General features: G+C 36.7%; 1 protein-coding gene across 1 annotated transcript in view; it reads right to left on the bottom strand.

Moving 5' to 3' along the window:
- Positions 1-22638, bottom strand: part of HEATR1 (HEAT repeat containing 1) — a 49334-nt gene extending 26696 nt beyond the window's left edge. The window contains exons 1-21 of the mRNA XM_059170313.1: positions 22517-22638; positions 21996-22124; positions 21539-21712; positions 20779-20995; positions 18507-18648; positions 17377-17478; positions 16840-16980; positions 15855-16066; positions 15569-15702; positions 14253-14355; positions 13028-13138; positions 12493-12610; positions 11370-11474; positions 8453-8548; positions 7929-8017; positions 6834-7045; positions 5628-5749; positions 4956-5147; positions 2718-2901; positions 2437-2573; positions 1555-1747 (exon numbers count right to left, since the gene is read on the bottom strand). Coding sequence (XP_059026296.1) covers positions 1555-1747; positions 2437-2573; positions 2718-2901; positions 4956-5147; positions 5628-5749; positions 6834-7045; positions 7929-8017; positions 8453-8548; positions 11370-11474; positions 12493-12610; positions 13028-13138; positions 14253-14355; positions 15569-15702; positions 15855-16066; positions 16840-16980; positions 17377-17478; positions 18507-18648; positions 20779-20995; positions 21539-21680 — 2752 coding nt within the window. The 5' untranslated portion in view covers positions 21681-21712; positions 21996-22124; positions 22517-22638. The remainder of the gene's footprint in view (positions 1-1554; positions 1748-2436; positions 2574-2717; positions 2902-4955; positions 5148-5627; positions 5750-6833; positions 7046-7928; positions 8018-8452; positions 8549-11369; positions 11475-12492; positions 12611-13027; positions 13139-14252; positions 14356-15568; positions 15703-15854; positions 16067-16839; positions 16981-17376; positions 17479-18506; positions 18649-20778; positions 20996-21538; positions 21713-21995; positions 22125-22516) is intronic.

The following is a 22638-nucleotide window of genomic DNA, read 5'->3' on the forward strand; positions in this document are numbered from 1 at the left end:
TTGCAGACATTTTAAAATAAATTCTTATATAAAGTACTACTATAGAATACTTGTAATATAATACTTAATACTTTATTAAAGAATTTAATAAAAAGTTTAAAATAAATTTAATAAAGAGTTTAAAAAATGTACAGGAGGGTCTTCTCATCTAAGGCAGAAAAAAAAAAACTGGAAAAAAAAAGAACCTTAAAGTAAGTCTACCTAAAAAAAGGGAAGGCAATTTTACAGTGAATGGTAAAGAAATTATATTCATGGGATTTTATTTTATAAGTAAAACTCAAAATCTATGTATGTAAATTACCTTGTATTTAACAAAATCTTGGTTACAATTGTAATTATGTGCTCTTTCACAGAACTAATGAAAGATAAACAGAAATGATTTTGGGAAAAACATATGATCATTCACTTTACTTTCACAAAACATTTATAAAAAGCAATTTTAGGGGGTGCCTGGGTGGCTTAGTCGTTAAGCATCTGCCTTCTGCTTGGGTCGTGATCCTGGGGTTCTGGGATCAAGCCCCACATTGGGCTCCCTGTTCTGTGGGAAGTCTGCTTCTCCCTCTCCCACTCCCCCAGCTTGTGTTCCCTCTCTCACTGTCTCTCTCTGTCAAATAAATAGATCTTTAAAAAAAAAAAAAAAAAAGGCAATTTTAGAACTAACAAAAAAAAATCTAGAATACCCTCAAATTTCCCAAAGGCCACTCTTATTCCTTTGACATTAAAATCATTCCAGTCTGAAGTATCAATCATATGCATCATCCTTATCAATTCTCTCATCTTTAATCGCTACAGGGTCTAATTCTGCCAGATCCTCTCATTTGTCAGTAGCTTTTTAAAAAATTTTTTTGGTCAGTAGCTTTAAAGTACCTATTTTCCAGTATCACGTTCATCAACTTCATGAAATTTGCAAATTTCATTTTATCAAAAAATAAACTTAATAAACTTAAATTTGGGGGTGTTTTAGTAGTGAATGCCCAACCTGAAAATGAGTTACACATGATAAAAGAGACAAATTCAGAAAGGTTGTCTGGAGACCCATTTTCTAAGTAGTCAGATGAATACAGAACTGTATTAAATGGCATGGCTTCTCCATGTAACCCTTCACTGATGAAACGCAGAACATGAATAGCTGGATATTAACAACCCATTTTGGTGATTAAAAGTAGTTTATATATGGGCTCCTGGGTGCCCCAGTTAAGTGTCTGCCTTCAGCTCAGGTCATGATCTCAGGGTCCTGGGATCGATCCCCATGTTGGGCTCCCTTTCCTCTGCTCCTCCCCATCTGCTGGTGTGCATGCCCTCTTTCTCAAATAAGTAAAATCTAAAAAAAAATAATAATTTATATATACGTATATACAGTTTATACACAAGAATTTATATGTATACACCTAACTTATACATACACGTAAAGAGCAGAGAGAGTGCCCACACTGTGAGTACTCTTCAGAAAAAAAAGTTAAAAAAAAAATTCTCCCAACTATAACCCACATAAACTACCTATAGAGAAAGCATTAAAGCTGATCATGACAGAACACAACACGCTACTCATGATACCTGGAGAAGATACAGATGCCAGCTGATGTTTATCCTGTGCCTTCTGAGCAGAGAGCATCTCACAACCTATATAAAGAGCTTGAGTCTGCAATGCTGCTTTCACGCTGCAATTAAGTGGATTTGAAAGGCTAGACCCGTATGTCCATAAAACAGAGAAGAACTTGAATAACTGAAAAATATCTTCTAGATGCACCTAAATTAAATAAACGACAGTGAAGTTTAATTTTTACTCACATTTAGTTGGTTCCAAATCCTCTTTACACTAGTGTACAATTACAGAAAACACTTTGTTGTAATGACAACAAAGCCCTGTCCCAAGACTTAAAATTTTCCATACTTATTTTAACCAACGAGAAGTATGGAAATGAATCCAAAGGACTTGCTATAACTTTGCCTCTGAACACACTGGACAATAGTAACAACATGTGAAAATAAGCAGAAAACCAAGACTCATGATGAGGGGGAAGCCTTGTTAAGAAAGAATTTCAAGATGGAGTAAGTGTCACCAGTGGTGCCAAATGCTGCTGAAAGGGGTAAGACAAGAACAGAGACTTAACTGCTGGACCTAGCACATGGAGGTCCATGAAATTTCTTAACTGAGTTGCACAAGCTAACTTACCCCATTGAACAGCAGTTTCTCACTGGTAATGAATTGTGATTAGTAAGTACATGACAGGCCTAACACACTACTAGGCATGCAGCAATGTTAGTCTCTGGCCTATGGACTGGTGTCATAATGATATCACTACCTCACAGGGCCCGTGTATATTACCCCATACTCTGCACTGTTCAAAAATCTACTTTCATTTACATTAAAAAACTGTCATAAATGCTCTATCTTCTGAAAGGGAAGAGTATGCCTGAAAAAGATGAGCCTAGTACCTTTATGAAAAGTTTCATCAGAACCCTAAAATGAGTGGCATCTGTACCACTGAGTATCATCTCAAAGAGCCCAATAAGCAAGCGCAGATAGGTTCTGCTATCTTCTTTCAGCTGCTCGGGATTCCACCATATATCATCTACATGGACATGAAGAGAGAGAGAAATGATGAATAAACTTATGTGAACACGTGCTGGGAACTTTTCACTCAAAACAAAGAATAGTTGTGGAGAAAATAATTGTTTTCTTGAGTATCACATTCAAAACTCACACTTTGTCCTACCTTTAGGAAAAGATTTAGGACCCTTCAGTGCATGAATAAAATTTTTCAGTGCAAATATGAGTAAAACAGAGTCCTCCAGGGCAACACGCTGGGCCAAATTGAGCTGCTTTATGTAATGGGCCCACAGTTCCACTGGTATCTCTCTGTCCATCATCAGCTCAAAATGCCATTCGGAAGGGATTTCCTGAAATAGTAAAGGAAACAAAGAGCATAAATATGAAGGAGTTTTGAACATGGATTATACACAGGGGAACTGCAATGATATATGATTGAGTAATATGCAAAATTTTGTCTCTATGAGCATTTGAGGACAGGATTAACAGCTTTATCCAAATTTGTAAGGAGGTTTAACTACCACTATTCACAACAAAAAGATTAAGTTATCCACAGTTTCATTTTATCTATATTTCCTTGAACACATATCTAAAAATAAATTTTATCCATAGAAATTGTGTTTATTAAATGGCACATTTCTATAGAGAAAGGAGTTGGATTTCCAGGAGACCCTTAAAGGGAGCTTTCTCATGTCACATACTTCTAATGGGGTGCAAATAGATCTACACAAGTAGCAAAATGTGAGGGTGCTTAAAAATTATACAGCAGATACTAAAAAGCAGCATGAGAAAACATGAAGAAAAATGATAAACAAGACCCTGTACAGAAGACTGCAAAGTAGTAACTTAGAAGGAAAATAACCCAAAGCCAGACTTTTGAGAAAATGTCTCTAATGAGGGATTTCATTGACTCAGTGTGCTGTTGCAGCCAGAGAGACTCAGGACTCCTATAAAGAGTACTAAATATAAAACAGCATGTTCTCTGCACATATAAAAAAACAATCCATTTGTCCATACTTTTAATACCAAGGGCAAATACCATTCAGGTTATTATATTCTACAAAAGAAAGAAATTAAGAAGGGCTTATCTGGGCTACTTTTTATAATATAAAAATCCACCACTCTTCTATATTTTTTTTTACGATTTTCATTCATGTATTTGAGAGTGAGAGAGAAAGAGCACACGTGAACAAGAGGGAGGCTGACAGAATCTAAGCAGACTCCGCACTGAGAATAGAAGCTGAGGTGGGGCTCAATCCCATGACCTGAGATCGTGACCTGAGACAAAACCAAGAGCCAGATGCATACTGAATGAGCCACCCAGGAACTCTGAAAAATTTGTGCTTTTCAAGTTTACGTAATTTTAGGTAACAATGACTATGGCTAGAACTTGTAAAACCCTCAGGGTATGTGTAAATGTAAGAAAGATGTGATTCGTTTCAGCAAACCCTAATATGAAAAGCCCTCTGATTGTTGGAAGACAAATAAAAACAAAATACTATTAAAAATATTAAAAGAAATCATCTTATTACCTCAAGATGTGATACTAGGTAAATATACAAACAACTGAAACATGCTCTTTAGCCAATACTGTCAAAGATAATAGTAAGCTGGTGAGATCCAAATCTGATGTAATATTAAAATAATACAAAAGATCAACTCCTGGGGCACCTGGTTGGCTCAGTTAAACGTCTGACTCTTGGTTTCGGCTCAGGTCATGACTTCAGGATTGTACGACCATGGTATGTAGGGCTGACCATGGTATGTAGGGCTCTGTGTTCTCTGGGGAGTCTGCTTGAGATTCTTTCCCTCTCCCTCTCCCTTCACACCCTTCTCAAGTGTATCTCTCAAATTGTTTTAAAAATTTGAATTCGTGGGGTGCCTGGGTGGCTCAGTGGGTTAAGCCTCAGCCTTCAGCTCAGGTCATGATCTCAGGGTCCTGGGATCGAGCCCCGCGTCGGGCTCTTTGCTCAGCAGAGAGCCTGCTTCGCCCTCTCTCTCTGCCTGCTGTGTGCCTACTTGTGATCTCTGTCCATCAAATAAATAAATAAAATCTTTAAAAAAAAATCAATTCTTAGTAAATAACAGAATAAAGTAAATATTTTGTTCAAGCAATAACATGCCTAGTGAATTCTTCATCACAAAGTGTATTTAAGTATAACTCCGGTAATTAATAAAGATAATACAGGGAAGAGTCAACTATCAGGTACAGAACATCACAACCCTGAAATTCTATAATTCAATTAAATTCTCTAACTTTCTACCTATTGCTGCCCAAGGCTGCTTCACATTCACCCCTCGTATCCAAAGATTTAGCATTTCAGCCCCCAATTTTCAGTGCTGCTGTGATTAGTAAGCCAGGCTGCCACTTTACTCAATGTTCCAAAAACTGTGCACTCCTTACCACCGCAGTAATCACACTCTCAAGCTTCTTTATTTTTTTCTGCAATAAACTGAAGACTCTGATCGCAAAGGGGAAGTGAGTTTCTTTTAAAGATGAACAGCAAGAAACAAGCACAGCCATGATCACGTGAAAAGTCACTTTTTGCTTCAGGCTAAAGCACTCCTTTTCCCCAATGCTTATTAAATCTTCCACCTTGAAAAATAAACATACTCCATTACTCAAAGTTCTTCACTGATTTCTAAAGTAATAATAAAATTAAATAATCTCAGAATTATAATGAACATAATTGCATCTGGCAACTGGATAAAGGGCTTTAAAATTATACTCCTAAAACCTTGACATAGGTTTATTTACTAAAGCAAAAGAGAAAAAAAATCCTTTTAGAGATTGTTATTTAAAAAAATATATGACTTTATATTTTAAATGACAGGAAACAAGAAAGCAAAAAAGATACACTATTCTTATAGTCCAATGTAAAACCACAAAAAAATTATATAAAATGTAGAAGATTTCAAACACTCTGCAGAACATACTATGTAAAACTATAAATGTTTAAAGCATAACAAAGTAGTCAAAAATGTAAAACTTATTTTAAAAAATCTAGTAAACCAAACACTGAGAATCTAATAGAATTTTAGGAAGTCCAGGGGTGGTCTTTGACAGCATACATACCATCTTTAACATTGAAGAAGGATCCCCTGAACTTATATTGTCAGCCAATAATGCAATCATCTTCTGATTTGTTACACCAATTAGTTTTCCTGACTCTGTGCTTTTAATCACATTTTCAAGAGCTGTTAAAAAAAAAAAAAAATGAACACAGAGGACACTTGTATCACCAATACTCACCTCATGAATTCTGTAGAGTAAGAAATTTAGGCAAAAGTTTCAATTTTCCTATGAAGGTTTGCTCTGTATTTTTCCTTTTATCCAATTCTGAATCTATCTCTGGGTCAGCTTTATTTTTATTGTCGTTGACTATTGAAAAACATGGGGAATGGGGTTGCCAATGCCCCTCCCTAACACAAGAGAAAATCTGCATATATCCTCAAAAACTTAACTACTAATAGCCTACTACAGACTAGAAGCCTTCAAATAACAGTTAACACACCTTTAATGTTGTAAGTGTGCTATACTGTATTCTTACAAAATTGTAATCTAGAGAAAAAAAAGTAGTGTTTAAATAATCATAAAGAAAAGAAAATGTATTTAGAGTATTGTATTTTTTTTTATAAAGATTTTATTTATTCATTTGACAGACAGAGATCACAAGTAGGCAGAGAGGCAGGCAGAGAGAGAGGAGGAAGCAGGCTCCCTGCTGAGCAGAGAGCCTGACGTGGGGCTCAATCTGAGGATCCTGGGACCATGACCTGAGCTAAAGGCAGAGGCTTTAACTCACTGAGCCACCGTGGTGCCCCTAGAGTATTGTATTTATCAAAAAATACCTGCATTTAAGTGAATCCACATGCTGTTCAACCCTATGCTGTTCAAGAGTCAACCGTAGGTTTCTGACCTTGGCAAAAATTTTTAAAAATCTTGCTGACACAGACCATAGCAAACATGATTTCAAATAATGATTAGAGCCAACTTTTAATTGTACTTTTCTTTTTAAAGTATTTATTTATTTTTTTAAAGATTTTATTTATTTGACAGAGACAGCAATCACAAGGAGGCAGAGCAGGAGATAGAGAGAGAAGGAAAGTTGGCTCCCTGCTGAGCAGAAAACCCGATGTGGAATTCGATCCCAGTACCATGAGATCATGACCTGAACTGAAGGCAGAGGCTTAACCCACTGATCCACTCAGACGCCCCTCTTTTTAAAGTATTTAAAGTGTTGCTGGTCCCGCCCCCACACCCAAAGGCAACCAAATTTTTTACCTTCTTTCCAGCCTCTTAATACAGGGTGCAGAGAGCAAATTCCGGATTTCGATAAATATATGGCAATCTTCGTATCAGCAGATTCCATATCATCATTGACAATAATCATAAATGGCAGCAGATGCACCATCACTTGATTTGACAATTGATCGTTTTCACTCAGTATCTCTTCCTTAATTAGTATGTCTGCTGCTACCTCAAGTACTTTGTACCTGAAACACAAACACATTTGGCTAAGGGACCCATTAGAAACTTAAATTCAGCAAAAAAAATTATTATATTGTTCTGCTCAACTGACACTATCCTGACCTCACCAAACACGTTATTTGGAGAGACCCCAGACAATCACTCAAAATCCATGCTAACAGGGAGCTATTTGGGACAGTAATTGTTAACTGTTTTTTTTTTTTTTTTTTTTTTTTTTTTTTTTTTTTTTGAGAAATCACTAGGTTGACTGTAACATAAAACATGTATCTCACAACATATCTCAACTCCACTAGACATGAAGGATTCACTCCTAAGTTAAAAAAAAATAAAAACACATACTATGTGTTACAACTAAATATGACAGATACAAAAATCTGTAAGACATGCTCTCCTCCCCCCAGGAGCTTAGGTCATTTTTTTCGATGCAAAAAGCTTAGATGCGAAAAATGAAGTAACTAGAGTACATCAAACACTACAGGTGACCATGTGCCTCTGAGCTTATTTTAATATGTTTACTTTTAATTATAAAGTAATATACTATCCTTATAAAAACAATCAAATAGAATTATATAAAGCAGAAAATTAAACTACTTCCTACCTTACTTCTCAGATTTCACCATTTATGTCACTCATTATGTAATGTTTCCATTTTATTAGGAAAATTTTTATTAAGAAAATTTATTAAGGAAAATTTCAAACACAGAGAACCCCCACAAACCCTCTTTCTTTTTATGATGCACAAGTTACATTATTATCCATTCCACTACCATGACCAAAGGGCCACGTAACTAAATTATCAGATGCAAAAATGTAAAGAAAGAAAACAGAACTGAAACGGACATAGAATTCTGTCACTTCAAAACAGTATGAGAAGAAATGAATACATACCATTCCCTATTTTTTGAAAGTTCTGCTCTTCGGAAGAGGCTGAGAAGATTTGAAACTGTCACTTCTGAACTAAAATATTGTTTGAAAATCTAAAGGGGAAGAAACATACATAAGTAAATTTTCACTTGCTTCAGATACACATGGTACTTGTTAAATGAACTTTAAAAAAATAATGAATTATAAAGAATTTATCTCCCAACAGTCGTCATATAATTTCAAAGCTTTATGAGAACAGTTTCTCAAAAGTGGCATTTATGAGAGAATCTTCCATGATCCCAAGGTATTTACTACTGATAAAAATTCACAAAGCACATTTCCTTCTTGAAGAACTTCCATATACATAAAACTCTGCAGTCTAGTTTTTCCCATGAGCTTTCCTTAATCAGGCTTAAGTCTGTGTTCTCAGGAGAACAAATTCCCAATGAAGGAATAATTTCCAAATATGTTCCTGCCTAGAGCAGAGAATCACCTGGGAATGAAAAAATATTTACAAACTGTGTATTTCAACAAACAAATTCACTCACCTTAAATGCATTTATAGCTGACAAAACAACATCTATGCTATCATCACCTAATCGGGTTAAAACAGCTTCTTTTATGAAAGACTCATCAACACTCTCCTAAGCAAGAGAAAAAATATTTAAATTTGGTTATTGCTAAAACCTCCTAAGAGTTTACACTAAAAAGAAAGCTTAGTTTTATGAAAAGCACTCATTATCAGTCAAGAAATACAGGCTCTACCCTAGACAAACTCAAACACTCAGCATACTTGCACTGAACTCGATAATCTCTAAAGGGTCTTTTTAGATGAGTAATTATTTGGTAAAAACTTTTCCCAGTTTCTACTGAAAATACCATAGAATATGTATAATCCAAACATAAGTTTTGCATTAAGAAGTTCATCTTGCGGGGCGCCTGGGTGGCTCAGTGAGTTAAGCCGCTGCCTTCGGCTCAGGTCATGATCCCAGAGTCCTGGGATTGAGCCCCGCATCGGGCTCTCTGCTCAGCGGGGAGCCTGCTTCCTCCCCTCTCTCTGCCTGCCTCTCTGCCTGCTTGTCATCTCTCTCTCTCTAAAATAAATAAATAAATAAATAAATAATCTTTAAAAAAAAAAAAAAAGAAGTTCATCTTGCTATGGGGCACATGGGTGGCTCAGTGGTTTGGGCCTCTGCCTTCGGCTCGGGTCGTGATCTCAGGGTTCTGGGATCGAGCCCCACATCGGGCTCTCTGCTCAGCGGGACCCTGCTTCCTCCTCTCTCTCTGCCTGCCTGTCTGCCTACTTGTGATCTCTATCTGTCAAATAAATAAAATCTTTAAAAAAAAAAAAAAAAAAAAAAAAAGAAGTTCACCTTGCTACACAAGAGCCCGGATATTGAGAGTACATAAACTAAAGAACCAGAACGTCTGGTTTAAATCTTAGCTCGACCACTTACCAATTGTGTGACCTGTAGCAAGTTACTTAACCTTTCCAGGTCTCACTGTTCTTGTCTATCAAAGACAGCTAATAAAAGCACCTATCTCAAAGAACTGCCACAAAATGAAATAATACCTGTCAGTGCATAGAACAAGGCCTTACACAATGTAAGTACTGTTAAAAGTTAGCTATTATTATCAAGATTTTTACAAGGATAAGGACATCTGCTGAAAAGCCAGTTGCCAGTCTGTCAAAAGAGATTTTATTTTTCTTAACAAAAGAAAATAAAGCATATAATCATTCAAAGTAATGGGAAACTAAGACTACAAGCCAACCTAAATATATCCCTACCTGTAGATGGCATTTTTTATAATGCTATAAAAAAGTAACAGGGAGATAAAACCCAAATCCCTAGAACTCATAAAACTGAAGCTCAAATCTCATGTACCAAATGTCACCAAAATTTTCTCTAGAGCTAACAAGTAGCCAAATATCCCAATCTGAAATTCTATAATGGGATCTATGTTCTGTCACTGATGGAGAAGGAAAAGTGAAATCAAAGCATGCAGAGAAAGACAGTAACTGTAATGACAATATTGAACCTAAAAGGCAGATGTATACAGTGCCTTTTACTGAAAATCTAACCAGATCCAGAAAAGAACAGGGGAGGTGGGGATTAAGAGTAAAAGAAGGCTGAGAACAGCTGTAAGAGTATTAGGAGCTTCCAGGAATCCCTTTTTCATTCTAGACACTGGAATCTTCTCATCAAAACAAAGACCAGAATTCAGTAGTTTAATTAAAAAAAACAAAAAATCAATAGCACATACTTATCAGCAGTTTGTGAAACATAATCTTATGCCAGATCAGAAATGAATCAAAATCAATAGATTATAAATCTGAACACTACAAACATTTTTAAAGAAACATTCTGACAGATCCTAACACTTTATTATTTACAAATCATTTTAAAATTAAATAACTCAAAAATATAAATATATCAAAAATATAAAACAAAAAATTTGAAGTCCAATATTTAAAAACCCTATAAAGCCAATAAAACTCAAACTGAAATGTATTTATTAGGGTAATTATGATTAGCTGAAATTAAATTCTACTTGTGACATGAATCTGGATCTACCAACCATGACACAAGTTTGAGTTCAGCATGTTTGTAGTACTACATGCCATGGGGAAACAACTCTAGAACCACTTTTTTTATTCCAGAAATTTTCCAAATATGCTAATAGTAGTACATATACAAGAGGATTTCAGATATCACAGCAATGAACACTCCCATTTCAATTATAGTAACTACAGCAAAATATCTATACCAATTAGCTCTTCAAACCCATGATTTGATGGCTATGTAAAAATGAGTCCATTTAAAAGTGGGAGAAAAATTTTAAAAACATAGTATCAACAGTAAGCAAACAAACCAAAAATCGTGAAGGTATTGTTTGAATGGCTTAAGAATGAAAAATACTGCTTCATTTGAATCATTACAAAGTCTTCTAAAATACCATTTTGGTATAAAGACATTATTTACAAATTAAGTCAGTCTTTGTACTTGCTTCTCGCAGCCACCAAAATGTGAAACACAAATACAACTGCAGGTACTGAGATCATGAACGGTATCCCAAAAGTCTCATTCCCATGTCCCCAAATACACTCATGTTGAACTTGAGACTATCAAAGTCAAATTTCAAAACTAAAACATTCTCAGATAATTTGTGAGCCTCTGTAAATAATCTAGAAATTCTAGTCTGAAAAACACTAAGCTAAATAATAATCTGCAACGTGGAAACATGTGAAGACAATTGTTATTAGAGCATACACAAGTTAAAAGTGCTGCCTGCTGGTATGTATGGTCCTAAATCTTTGTCCTGTACACTCTCCTCTGCTTTATTAATCTTATATCTGTAATTACACAATATTAATTATAGTTGGTAACTTCAATTTCTTATTCTAGAATGACACTGTTCACCATAAGGATAAAAATACCACAAATGAAGCTGTCTGATACAAACCTCTGATGTTTTCATATTTTTCAGATGATTAATGGCCAGAAGTCTCACAGGAGCAAGCGGATGATTCAGACTGAGCATCAGGGAAGTATCAGAATCTGCTAGAAACTATAGGATTCATCACAATCACCAAATTATTTTCGCCATTAAATCTGAACAGCATCTAATCAAGAATAAAAACTAGAAAAAACCATCCCAAAATGCCCAACACATTTGATAACAACCATCTAACTTCAGACACCACAAAATAAAGTAAAATCTTTGTCTCTAGAACAGGGTGTGAGTTACAATAGATGAACAAAATATATACTGTTAATGTTGTGACTTTGAGTACCCTCAGGTCTATGGGTAGGTTTATTTAGTGAAGCAATTCTATGAAGTAACTTTGCATTCTTTATGTAGATCTGACTCCAGACTGAGAAGTACCTAAAATAAATCATTGTAGTAGCACCTAAATGAAAATAAAAATTTAAAAAATTGGTCACTGAAGACAGAAAGCAATTTATCTAAATGATACAACAGTGACAGATTTATAACAACTTACTTCACGAAGATTTGGGAATGAAATGCCATTAAAAATGAAAGTCTAATTATTAGAAAAGAAAAACCAAAACAATCAAGTTTTTCTTCATATTTATTTTCAAGGCTAATTTTAAGAACTGCCTAACTTCTAGTAGAAAGATTCAGGGTTACTCACCAGGAAATTTCTAACATGCTCATGAAATTAAAATCTACCTCCCTTTTTCTGAATAAATGACTTAAATAGCCATATACAGCTAGTGGGTACTGCACTGGAAAGTACAGGTATGGAACAAAAATAAGAAAATGCTGGAAACTACGTGAAGCTACCTTTTAGTGATTGCTGATGATCATCTGTAACATTTTCAAACAATACTCTCCCTGAAACACATATCCCTTCAGTTATTTAAATTACTGTGCCTTTTCCAATGATTCAACCCCTGCCTCACGGCCTTACTTCAGGGAACTAGGTAAACTGTATTAAATCTCACCTGTCCATAAAGTTTTCCAAAGAAAGGTATGAAGTAGCAAACTTCCTTCCAGAGCTCTTCAAAGAACCACACAAATATATCCATATTTGTAGTAATTTCTCTGAAGAAAAACTTACCTGATACTTTCCTCCACTTGTGGAAAGAGAGATAAACTGATGAAAAAGTTCTTGTTTTTTTAGATCTGTAATTTCTTTTAGGCGTTCCTCTAGTACAACATCTAATGTTCTGGGATATCTGGGAAGAAATTAATGAGTTAATCATTCTTGGTAAAGTCACTGACCACATGCACCTTATACATATAAAAAAACATAAATAAAACTTCAAAAATTACTGAGACTTAAAATTTTAACAAATGTATATGTAAAACGGTATACGTAAATCCTGGTGATGTTAATCAAGTCTGTAACTATGACTACTGCAACAAAGTCTCTCTGTAAAAAAAAATTAGACTCTCTATAGTCTCCACATAGCCCCTATTCCCTATATGAAAGTCAAATTTCAAATATACCTAAATCCCTCACCTGTCTTCCTCAAGGGGGAACAAAAAGGACAGCCTCTTTAGAATTCATTTACTTTATTTCAATGTGACCTGTGAATCTTTTTATAAATCAAGAGGCACACATTAGAGAACGGCACAAACACACAACTTACTTGCTTTCTAGCAGTCTGATAAGTGGAAGAAACTGTTCGTTAAGCAAAGATACTTTATCAGGATCCATTTCTTCCTGTGAACTATATGAAATATACTCTTCAAAAAGAAGGCTGCAAAACAAGTACCAGCAGACATGAGAGCTATTTACTGAGTACTCATTATGTTCTAGATGCCTTAGAAATATTATCTGCCACACTTCCACAAGGTAGAAGTCATTCTTACTTTACAAGAATTCTAAGCCCTGGTTTTTGTCTAATTTGCCTGAGATCGAAGGAGAAGAAGCACCATGGCCAACACTTAGTGAGACCTACTGTGTGTTTTCAAGTCTAGTTTGATCCAGGGGCCCACACTCTCCACAGTACTTCCCATATATACCATCATGAAATTCACAAGACAACTCTGTCAGCAAGTAGCACGAATGACACACACCAGCAGACAGGCCAATGTTACAAAACCAGATCCAGGCAGTCTGACCTTCAGAACTTACTACTCTACTCTCCTGGAAATGAGGGAGGCAGGATTCAAGCCCATGTCTGAATGCAATGCCTACATTCTTTGCATTTATATCAAGTTGCCCTTTAAGTAAAAAAAGAAAATGGGAAACAACTATCTTTACAAAAAAATAAGAAATAGGGGCGCCTGGGTGGCTCAGTGGGTTAAAGCCTCTGCCTTCGGCTCAGGTCATGATCCCAGCATCCTGGGATCGAGCCCTACATCGGGCTCTCCCCTCTGCAGGGAGCCTGCTTCCTCCCCTCTCTCTCTCTCTACCTGCCTCTCTGCCTACCTGTGATCTCTGTCTGATAAATAAATGAATACAATCTTTAAAAAATAAATAAATAAATAAGAAATAATCCTCACTTCACACCAACCCTCAGTATCAAGTTTCTAATTGATATTCACTAAATGCCAACTGTGAGGTATTGCTTCAGGCACTTTGATCTTTATTAATAGGAAACTCTGAACAGCTACTAGTTACATGTAGCTATAACCCAAATTTAGCTTAACTATTAACTTTCCATGATCACACATGAACACTAGAGAGAAATTATTTTTTCCTTCTAGTGCCACAATTATTGCACTAAGTACTTCTAATTAGTGACATGATACTGACAAATCTAGAAGCACATCATAAAGACATACTGGAAAATGGCTAGCCAATTCTAAAAAGTATACAAAACCACAAAAATACAAATCAAAAGCATGTCAGAAATAATACCTTCTTACCTAGCCAACAAATGGTCTAAGTTGTTCTCCAGCGATATATTTGTAAGTATAGCTTCTAAATGTCTCCTGTAGATTTGACCATCCATCCCTTCAGTTTCTTCTCCTTTAGTATACAACATAAATTAAAATTGATTGGGAAAGTTTTTTGCACTTACATTATTAAATTTATTTACAGCAGAAAACCCTCCTATAGGAATAACTTTAAACCGTATTCATCTGAAACCAGCTTTTTACCTGTTTATACAAGTGTATTTTACCTATTTAGCCATTTATATATTTTTATATTTTTGTATACTTTACCCTCACTTATGCTTTACCCGAAATTCTCTTTATTTTTAACAAGTTTTTCATGCCTATCTTATTAAAACAGAAGTCTAAAAACCAGTCATTCCAGGTCATATTAGAAGGGGCTGAAGTAGGGACCCAAGCCTAGGTCTTAATAAACTAGCTCTGAAAACAAGCTCAATCATCATCTCGATACACCTTACTGAACCAAGAGCTGTCATCTAATATTCCAGACTGACCATAGATGTATTTTGAGTCAGATGCTGGCCCTGCCTTCAAAGATTGGGATATTACTTATCACCACCAAAATAGGAAAAATGTGCTTTTATACAATGTTAGTCATGTTTCTGAAAAACATACGTAAACCAAGATCTGGGTAAGCAAACTTAATTTTCAACAGATGACATAATTTAGAGATGTCTTCCTTAGTATGTCTTTCTTAGCCTAAGTGGTAATAGGACCAAGCATTTCTTCTTGTCTTTCTGTATTTATTGAAGGATAAAAAGCAAATAATGGAAATAATCACTTTTAATTACTTTAAAGACTTTTTTAAAATTTGGATTTTTATGTATGAGATTTTCTTGGTCTATGGTCAAAGACTCAAAGGAGAAAAACTTTTTTGGCAACTGAGTATAAATGAGTCACTGAAGTTCATTAAATATCTAAATGAGAAAGGGAGGTTTTACTTGGCAACATACATTAATCATTTTAAAATAATTCCATAGTCGTCTTCACATACAGATAGGTAAAAAACAAAACACACATTAAAAAACAAAACAAAACATAATTCTGAGTATATCCTTCAATGAATAAGGAAGGATCTCCCTTCAACAAACCTACTCCCCACCTCAAATGTTTTTCACATAAGAATAAATTACACAGAATAAATGACACCGAACAATTAATTAGAACCTTTAAATAGCTTAAAGATAATAACATGAATGTGATTCCTATTTTAAGAGAATCAGATCTTAGACACAAATCTTAGAATCAGATCTTAGATTCTCAACACAAAATGTAAAACCACATACCTGTAACATGATTAACAATGGAGACAACCAGATGGGGAAGCATGTAACGCAGAAGAGGACTGATGTCATATATTTCAGAAATCCCATGAAGTATTGTAATGAGATCAGGAACATTGCACAAGTGAGGAAATGGCCTTTGAGAAATAAGTACATGTTAACTTCAGAAGTCAAATACACGGCAATTTAAAGAAAAACAACCCAGTATAAAATTTATATTTGAAAGAATTATTCAAAATAACTTCATTCTCCTTTAATTACTATCATTTTTCAATTCAATTGTACATACTTCTTTCCATGGCTCTCTGGCTTCTGTCTCTGCATGAGCACTATCAAGCAACCTAATCCATCCTTGATCAAAGAGGGAATTTTGGCCAGTGTTTTGATGATCTGTGAGGCCAACGAATTAACGAAGGTGTCTTCCATTGTCACTTTCACAGAAATCTGACATATTATCATATACGTGGCAGCTCTGTAATCTGGTAAAGATGATTTCAATCCCTAAATATTTGTTAAGATATAAGGAAAAATTATAAACTATAGCACTGAATTCTACTTAAAATGTCACTTTACCTTGACAAATTGAAAATGCCATAAATTAGAGATTAATAATATCTAACACAAAGTGAGAGTCAACCACACTTCAGAAGTCAACCTCATTTCCTGAGCACATAGAGATAAGTCTCCTGGATGAAAGGAGGGATCTCAGAAGGTCTCCCAACTCAAACATCCGCTATTTATAACAGGGGCCAGCCAATAGCCTCTTCTAAAGGCAAACACCCACCACTGTAAAGGAGATTTCAGAAACAAAATAGTGTCTGATTAAAGATAATAATTTTGGGACACCAGTAGGAAGTGAAAGCAGTAAATTCATGAGGGATCTAGAAGGGTGATAGGCAACAAGGCACTTGAGATGAAGAAACACTGCAAAGTATAAGTCAAGTCAGTCATTGCAAAAAGAATAAAAGAGTCTATGCCTTGATGAGATTTTTAAATCCATTCCTTTTCCAGTGAATTAACATGACTGCTTAAAAAAAAAAACAGATCTGGAAGACAGCGGCAGGGCCAAATAGCCAACATTAATTCTTAAGGAACCCTTATTAAGATCCCACTTTGGTCACGTTTTTAAGACAAGTCATTTTTTTTTTTTTAACCAAAAAATTAAATCTTACCAATGACCAATTTTAAAATATTTATCATCGAGTGAAAGTTTTAAAAGCCAGGAAATTCCTTCAAGTACAAAATAATCTACTTTACTTATGAGCAAGGCCAACCTTTTGGATGTATGGAAACAGCTTGGCAACTATATTATCCAATTTGTCCTCAGCAGTCACTAAAGCAGACACTATGGTAGAAGCATAAAAAGTTAAGAGCACCCTCAACTGAGCTGAACTCCCAGGATACTCAGCAAACACCTAGAACAAAAAAACACAAAGTACACATAAAAGTGGAAGCATATTTACAACTCTCCTCAACTACTTCAGGCTGACATGTTTCTTTTTACCACATACAATATTAAATACACAAATGCAATAGTTTAATTAAATATGACAAGAATGAACAATCCTGACATTTTTAGACCATCTTTTTATTTAAACAGTCATTATAAAGAGAATTTGGAAGGAAACAGAATAATTTTTGTAGGAAAACACCTTTAGTGATGCAAGACTGATCGAACTGCTCATGCTTTTTCACTTCAAAGGAACTTCTTCAAAGTACAGTAATTAGGAAATGCCTTAGCAGGCTTTCCCCATTCCAAGCAAGCAATCTTTTAATGGAACTATATAGTCATGAAACAAGATACTACTCACTTTCACAGATTTTGTCACCAGACTACAAATGAAATCCATGAATCCAAGATCTTTGTAGCAGTGGGTAATCAAAGTTCCCCTAGCTAAGGGCACTCCGTGTTGCTGTTATAGACAGAAAGAACCAATTATCGTTAAGGGCATCTATCAACAATTATTTTTTAAAGTACCTACCATAGTAACAACTTCCTATTGGTTCAGTTCATAAATACAAAATATATAGTCTCTCCATACAGCATGTGGTAGATAGGAGATTAACATATAAAACTGCACAAAGTTTAGAAATCCAGGAGGTGAGCAGCAAGGGTACAGACCCTCAGCGAATACTGCCTACTTATGTTTTGCATTTTGATTATGTATTTACCTAAGTCTGTATTCTCCAGATTTTTTTTTTTTTTTAAGATTTTATTTATTTGACAGACAGATCACAAGTAGACAGAGAGGCAGGCAGAGAGAGAGGTAGAAGCAGGCTCCCCGCTGAGCAGAGAGCCCAATGCAGGGCTCGATCCCAGGACTCTGGGATCACGACCTGAGCCAAAGGCAGAGGCTTTAACCCACTGAGCCACCCTGGCGCCCCTGTACTCTCCAGATTCTTAATACCTCCCCTAGTTAGATTCGTTTTTTTCAGCCAATGTTGACAGGCTCTCTCTGCTTTACAATAAGACTAGTAACAGATGACAAACACAGAAAACTTATACTGCTATTCCCACTGCTTATTAGCATCATGCATGGCATGTACTGGGTGCTTAATAAATATTGAATAAATCAAAGAAAGGAGAATCTAAAATGAACTTTAATAGTGAGTGGGGTTTGCATACCTGAAACAGCTGTGTTTAGAGAGCCTCACTTTCTGTGTGTAGAGTAGGGGCAAAAATGGTCTTGATGTTATTAGAGGAAGTAATGTGATAAAAACTTGGCTTGGCTTGGCTTTCTCTTCTTAAATATCCTTTAGTTCAAGTGCTTTACATTCAAACTCTTAAACTGTATTTCTGATCACTGACCTCACATTATGCCTAAAGTTAACTTTTTCCATGGTCCTACAGTTAGTCTACTTTTGTCCCCATTTGTCCTCCTCCTAGCCTGAACTGCCACACTCAATATTCAGTAAAACATGTGTCATTCAATAATCATACCTTAACTGGTGACAACCAAAACCACTTGTGTTTTGGATTATTAATTTTTAGGAGCTGTATAACCCGTACAAATATTCTTGTCTCATGGTATGGTAGAACACAAGCAATGAGGCTATCCTGATTATAAAGATGGATATGGAACCTGGGGGGAGAAAAGCAAACAAGTCACACTGACACAAAACCTACAAGCATGTATTTCCTTACATGTCCAAATTGTTTATCAATGAATTAAAACTACTAAGAATAAATATCAGTGAAAACAAACACATAACTATAAGATAAAGGGCATTAAATGATAACTATTTTGCAGGATTTGGTCAACTCTTATGCAGTAGTATTTTTAAGATTCAATACCAAAATTTACATGCCATTCACTTTGGTTTTTTTTTAAACCTATTATTAAATTAATAAAACCGTGTGATCACTGTGGTCAAAGCAACAGAAAAGCAACTGGTCAACTAGACAGTAAAGCTTGGCTCCTTTCCATGCTCTAATAAGTTCACCTTCCGCAGCTTCCTCAGCTTCCCTAATTATCAGAATTCTAAAACCAGAAGACTGATGAAAATCACATTAATTTCCTTGAATTAAAAAAAAAAAAAACTTGTTAAAGTACAACCATACATAATTTGTCCCTGAACTTCACAGAACTTTGTACTGACTCCTCTACTATAGTAAGTGATTCATTAATTACATCAGATACATTAAATCCTTTCTAGCCTTGAAGACCTAGCTCAAATATCTCCTTTTTCAGAATGCTTTTTCTAATTCTCCCAGTGAAGTGATCCCTCATGTCTAACTAAACTCTAAACTTACTAGCCAAGAAGCTACTTTCTCCATGAAGCTTCTCTCTACTTCAGGTAGCACAACATGCCCCAATCTTTGCATACACCTTTATTTTAAAACAATAACCAAAGCGGCCTACTCATCTTGTTTCAAACTTAATGTTTGCTTAGTAAATAAGTTACACAAATACAAGTATTCTTTACACTAATGATCTATTGGAGAGGGGAGATTAAATACTAGAAGAAAAAGGGAAATATTACAGACCCGTTTTTCGCCTGATGACTCTAATGTTCTGATAATCAGAAGACCCAAGTTAAACTTATGTTTTCCCAATGACTCCACTGCTTCCAGAAGGGAAATAACTTTATCCCCATGTCACCAATTAATGACATAGCAGGTCTTTCTACTTTTAAAACATACTACACGGGGCACCTGGGTGGCTCAGTTGTTAAGCATCTGCCTTTGGCTCAAGTTGTGATCCCAGGTTTCTGGGATCATGCCCTGACTCCCTGCTCAACAGAAGCCTGCTTCCCCCTACTTGTGTTCCCTCTCTTGCTGTCTCTCTGTCAAATAAACAGAATTCAATAAACAAACACACAAATAAAACATATAACACATGGCAGAATAAACAAAACTGTCTAAGCTGTGATGTGATGGAAATTAAGTGGGAATATAAACTGAGTATACTTACCAAGACAATTTCCAGAGAGGATAAAAGATTAAACCCTGGAAACAATTTTGTGTCTCAGCGTACTAGTTACGTGACATAGATAACTTAACTATACCTCAACTCTGTATATGGTAAAATGGACAGTACAACTATCTTTCCATAGGAATGCTCTAAGCACTGAATGCATGCAAAGTGCTTACCACAGCACCTAGTACAAAAATGTTCAATACACACTATCTATTATTGTTTTTCTATTATTTTAGAGGATACTAATATTTTAGAGAATACTAGTTTCCTCTTCTCCAAGCATTGGTTTTGTTATTTTAGCAACAAAATAGTCAAGAACACCTTTGCTCCAAATATGCAGTAATAATTTGTAACAGCAAAGTAACATGAGCTCCTTAGAACAAATGAAGTTGGCCTATTTTCTTTTTTTTTATTAGTGAGAAAGAGCACAAACAGACTGAGCAGCAAGCAAAGGGAGAGGGAGAAGCAGGCTCCCTGTGGAGCAGGGAGCCTAATGTGGGGTTCAATCTCAGGATCCGGGGATCATGACCCCAGCTGAAGGCAGACAATCAACAACTGAGCCATGCAGGTGCCCCTGAAGTTGGCCTATTAACTCAAGATCTCTAGGAGTTCTAGTTCTATCAAAAGAAGTGAGTTTGACGGGGACACGCTTATCTTACCCAACAGACATAATCTCTTAATATATCTAATTTCTCAGCTTTAAATTGTTTAAGTGCTCTCAATACTTTTTTTTTTTTTTTTTAAAGATCAAAGCTGTTTGCTCATAATTATTTCTGTAATTTTATTTGTTACCTGTGAATCAACCACTCCAGACACTTCTGTGCTGGCTTCAGTAGGAAGTAAGGAGACAAGTGAATAAGGAATAATGAAATGTTTTCATCCAACTGCTTGTTCACTGCTTTGGTCTGAACGCTGCGCTCCAACGTTTTTGCTAGCTGGCTGAACAACGGTGCCTCAAACTGCTCAAAGGAAGGGTCGATCCCCAGCAGCTCTTCCAGACCAGTGCATCCTAGGAAAAGGCCAGCTGATTTAACAATTGTTTGCAAGCAAACTCATCTTAGCTCCCTCTACAATTTAATTTACCCCCAAGATCTCTGTATCCTTTTAGCAGGTATAATTGTAATACAGTCCCAAACATAGATTTCTAATTTTCAACATAAAAAATAAACCCTATCTCCCTCCCTAAAAACAGGAAAGTTCTGCAGGGCAGAAGCCACTCCTTTAAAAACAAGCATACACTTCTCAGTAACTAGGCCAGTCCTCCTAGGGTTTAGGAGATTCCTCCTGGAACCTAGTCACTGCCTCCAGACTTTTTTCAGCGGTTCTTCGCTTTACCCATTAGTCAACCTCCTTGTTTCTTCAACCTGTGAAATTCAGGTAGCCGCTACCTACATACATTTCAAGCACCTAGCACATAGCTATTTGTTATTCTCTACCCCTAAACAACAAGTCAGAAACTGCTAAGAAAGAGGGAGAGTCCGAAGAAAAAACGATACACCAACATCTACAAAACAAATGCTTCAAAGCTTTTCTTCGTAAACGGGTAACTCACCGATCGCGAAGGCGGTGTCCCTGTCGACGGTGGCCGCTTCCTTGGGGTCAAACAACAAAGAAGCAACTTCATCTCTCGATAACAGACTGCGGTCACTCTGAGGGAGGGCGAGTCGCTGGAGTTGCTGAGCTAGGGACGTCATCTCTCACGCCGGCGGATTCCTAAAAACACAGGCTAGGACACAAAGCCACCGTGAGAAGTCTCCAGGAAAAACTACAGAGTGGCTTAACTACAAGCCCCTAATGGCTCACATACAAGCAACTTCCCTCGCACTCAGCGCTGTCCCGGACACTCACCGCCTGCCCCGTGACTCTCGGACTCCAAATGCAGACACCACAGTTAAAGCTCTTGGGGCCGCGCTACGGCTTTTTCAGCCCTGATTCCGCGACACTCGAAAACCCGCGGTCACCTCCCCCTCCGCTGGTATATCGTCTACTGCCCTACAGCTCCTGCTCACCGGGAACTTCACTGCGGGAGGCGCGTACAGAGTAACCTGTCTTCACATCAGCCCGCACATGGTACTCCAGCGGCCGGCTCTCGCCCGGAAATCCAGAGCACGCTTAAGGAGAGCTTCCGGTTTCAGGCACTACGGCAAGAGAAGAAGTACAAGCTTACGAGAAAGGCGTTAAGATGACTCCACCTCCCTGCGTCGAAGCCCCACCCCTTCGCCGTACAGGCTCAGGCTCAGTCGGCGGTTTTGATGCGCGTTGAGCTCTCCAGCTGTGGATTACTCGTCCGCGCTGTGCGGTTTGCGCTTGAAGGGTTCAGTCTCAGGGCGAACCTTTTGTGAGCATTAAGGATCTGTAACGTAGCATTTATTAGACATACATTTATCCAGCCTTTACTGTGCACCACCAGATTCGCCCGGGGTTAAAAATGTGAGCTGCGAAGTCACGTTGGCTGGGCTCAAATCCCAGCGCTGGCGTCCCGGTGCTGTGTGCGCTCCACCGAATTACTTCATCTTTCTGAGTTTGTTACCTTCTTAATAAACTGGGGAAAGGCGGAGGATTTCAGGAGATGAGCTCGCGCAGTGCGCGCCTGCTTGTCACCACTTTGTGTTCCTGGAGAGCGCATACTGAATTTTTTTTTCTTTCTTTTAA

The sequence above is a fragment of the Mustela lutreola genome, chromosome 4 (genome assembly GCF_030435805.1).
Source record: "Mustela lutreola isolate mMusLut2 chromosome 4, mMusLut2.pri, whole genome shotgun sequence".
Lineage (NCBI taxonomy): Eukaryota > Metazoa > Chordata > Mammalia > Carnivora > Mustelidae > Mustela > Mustela lutreola.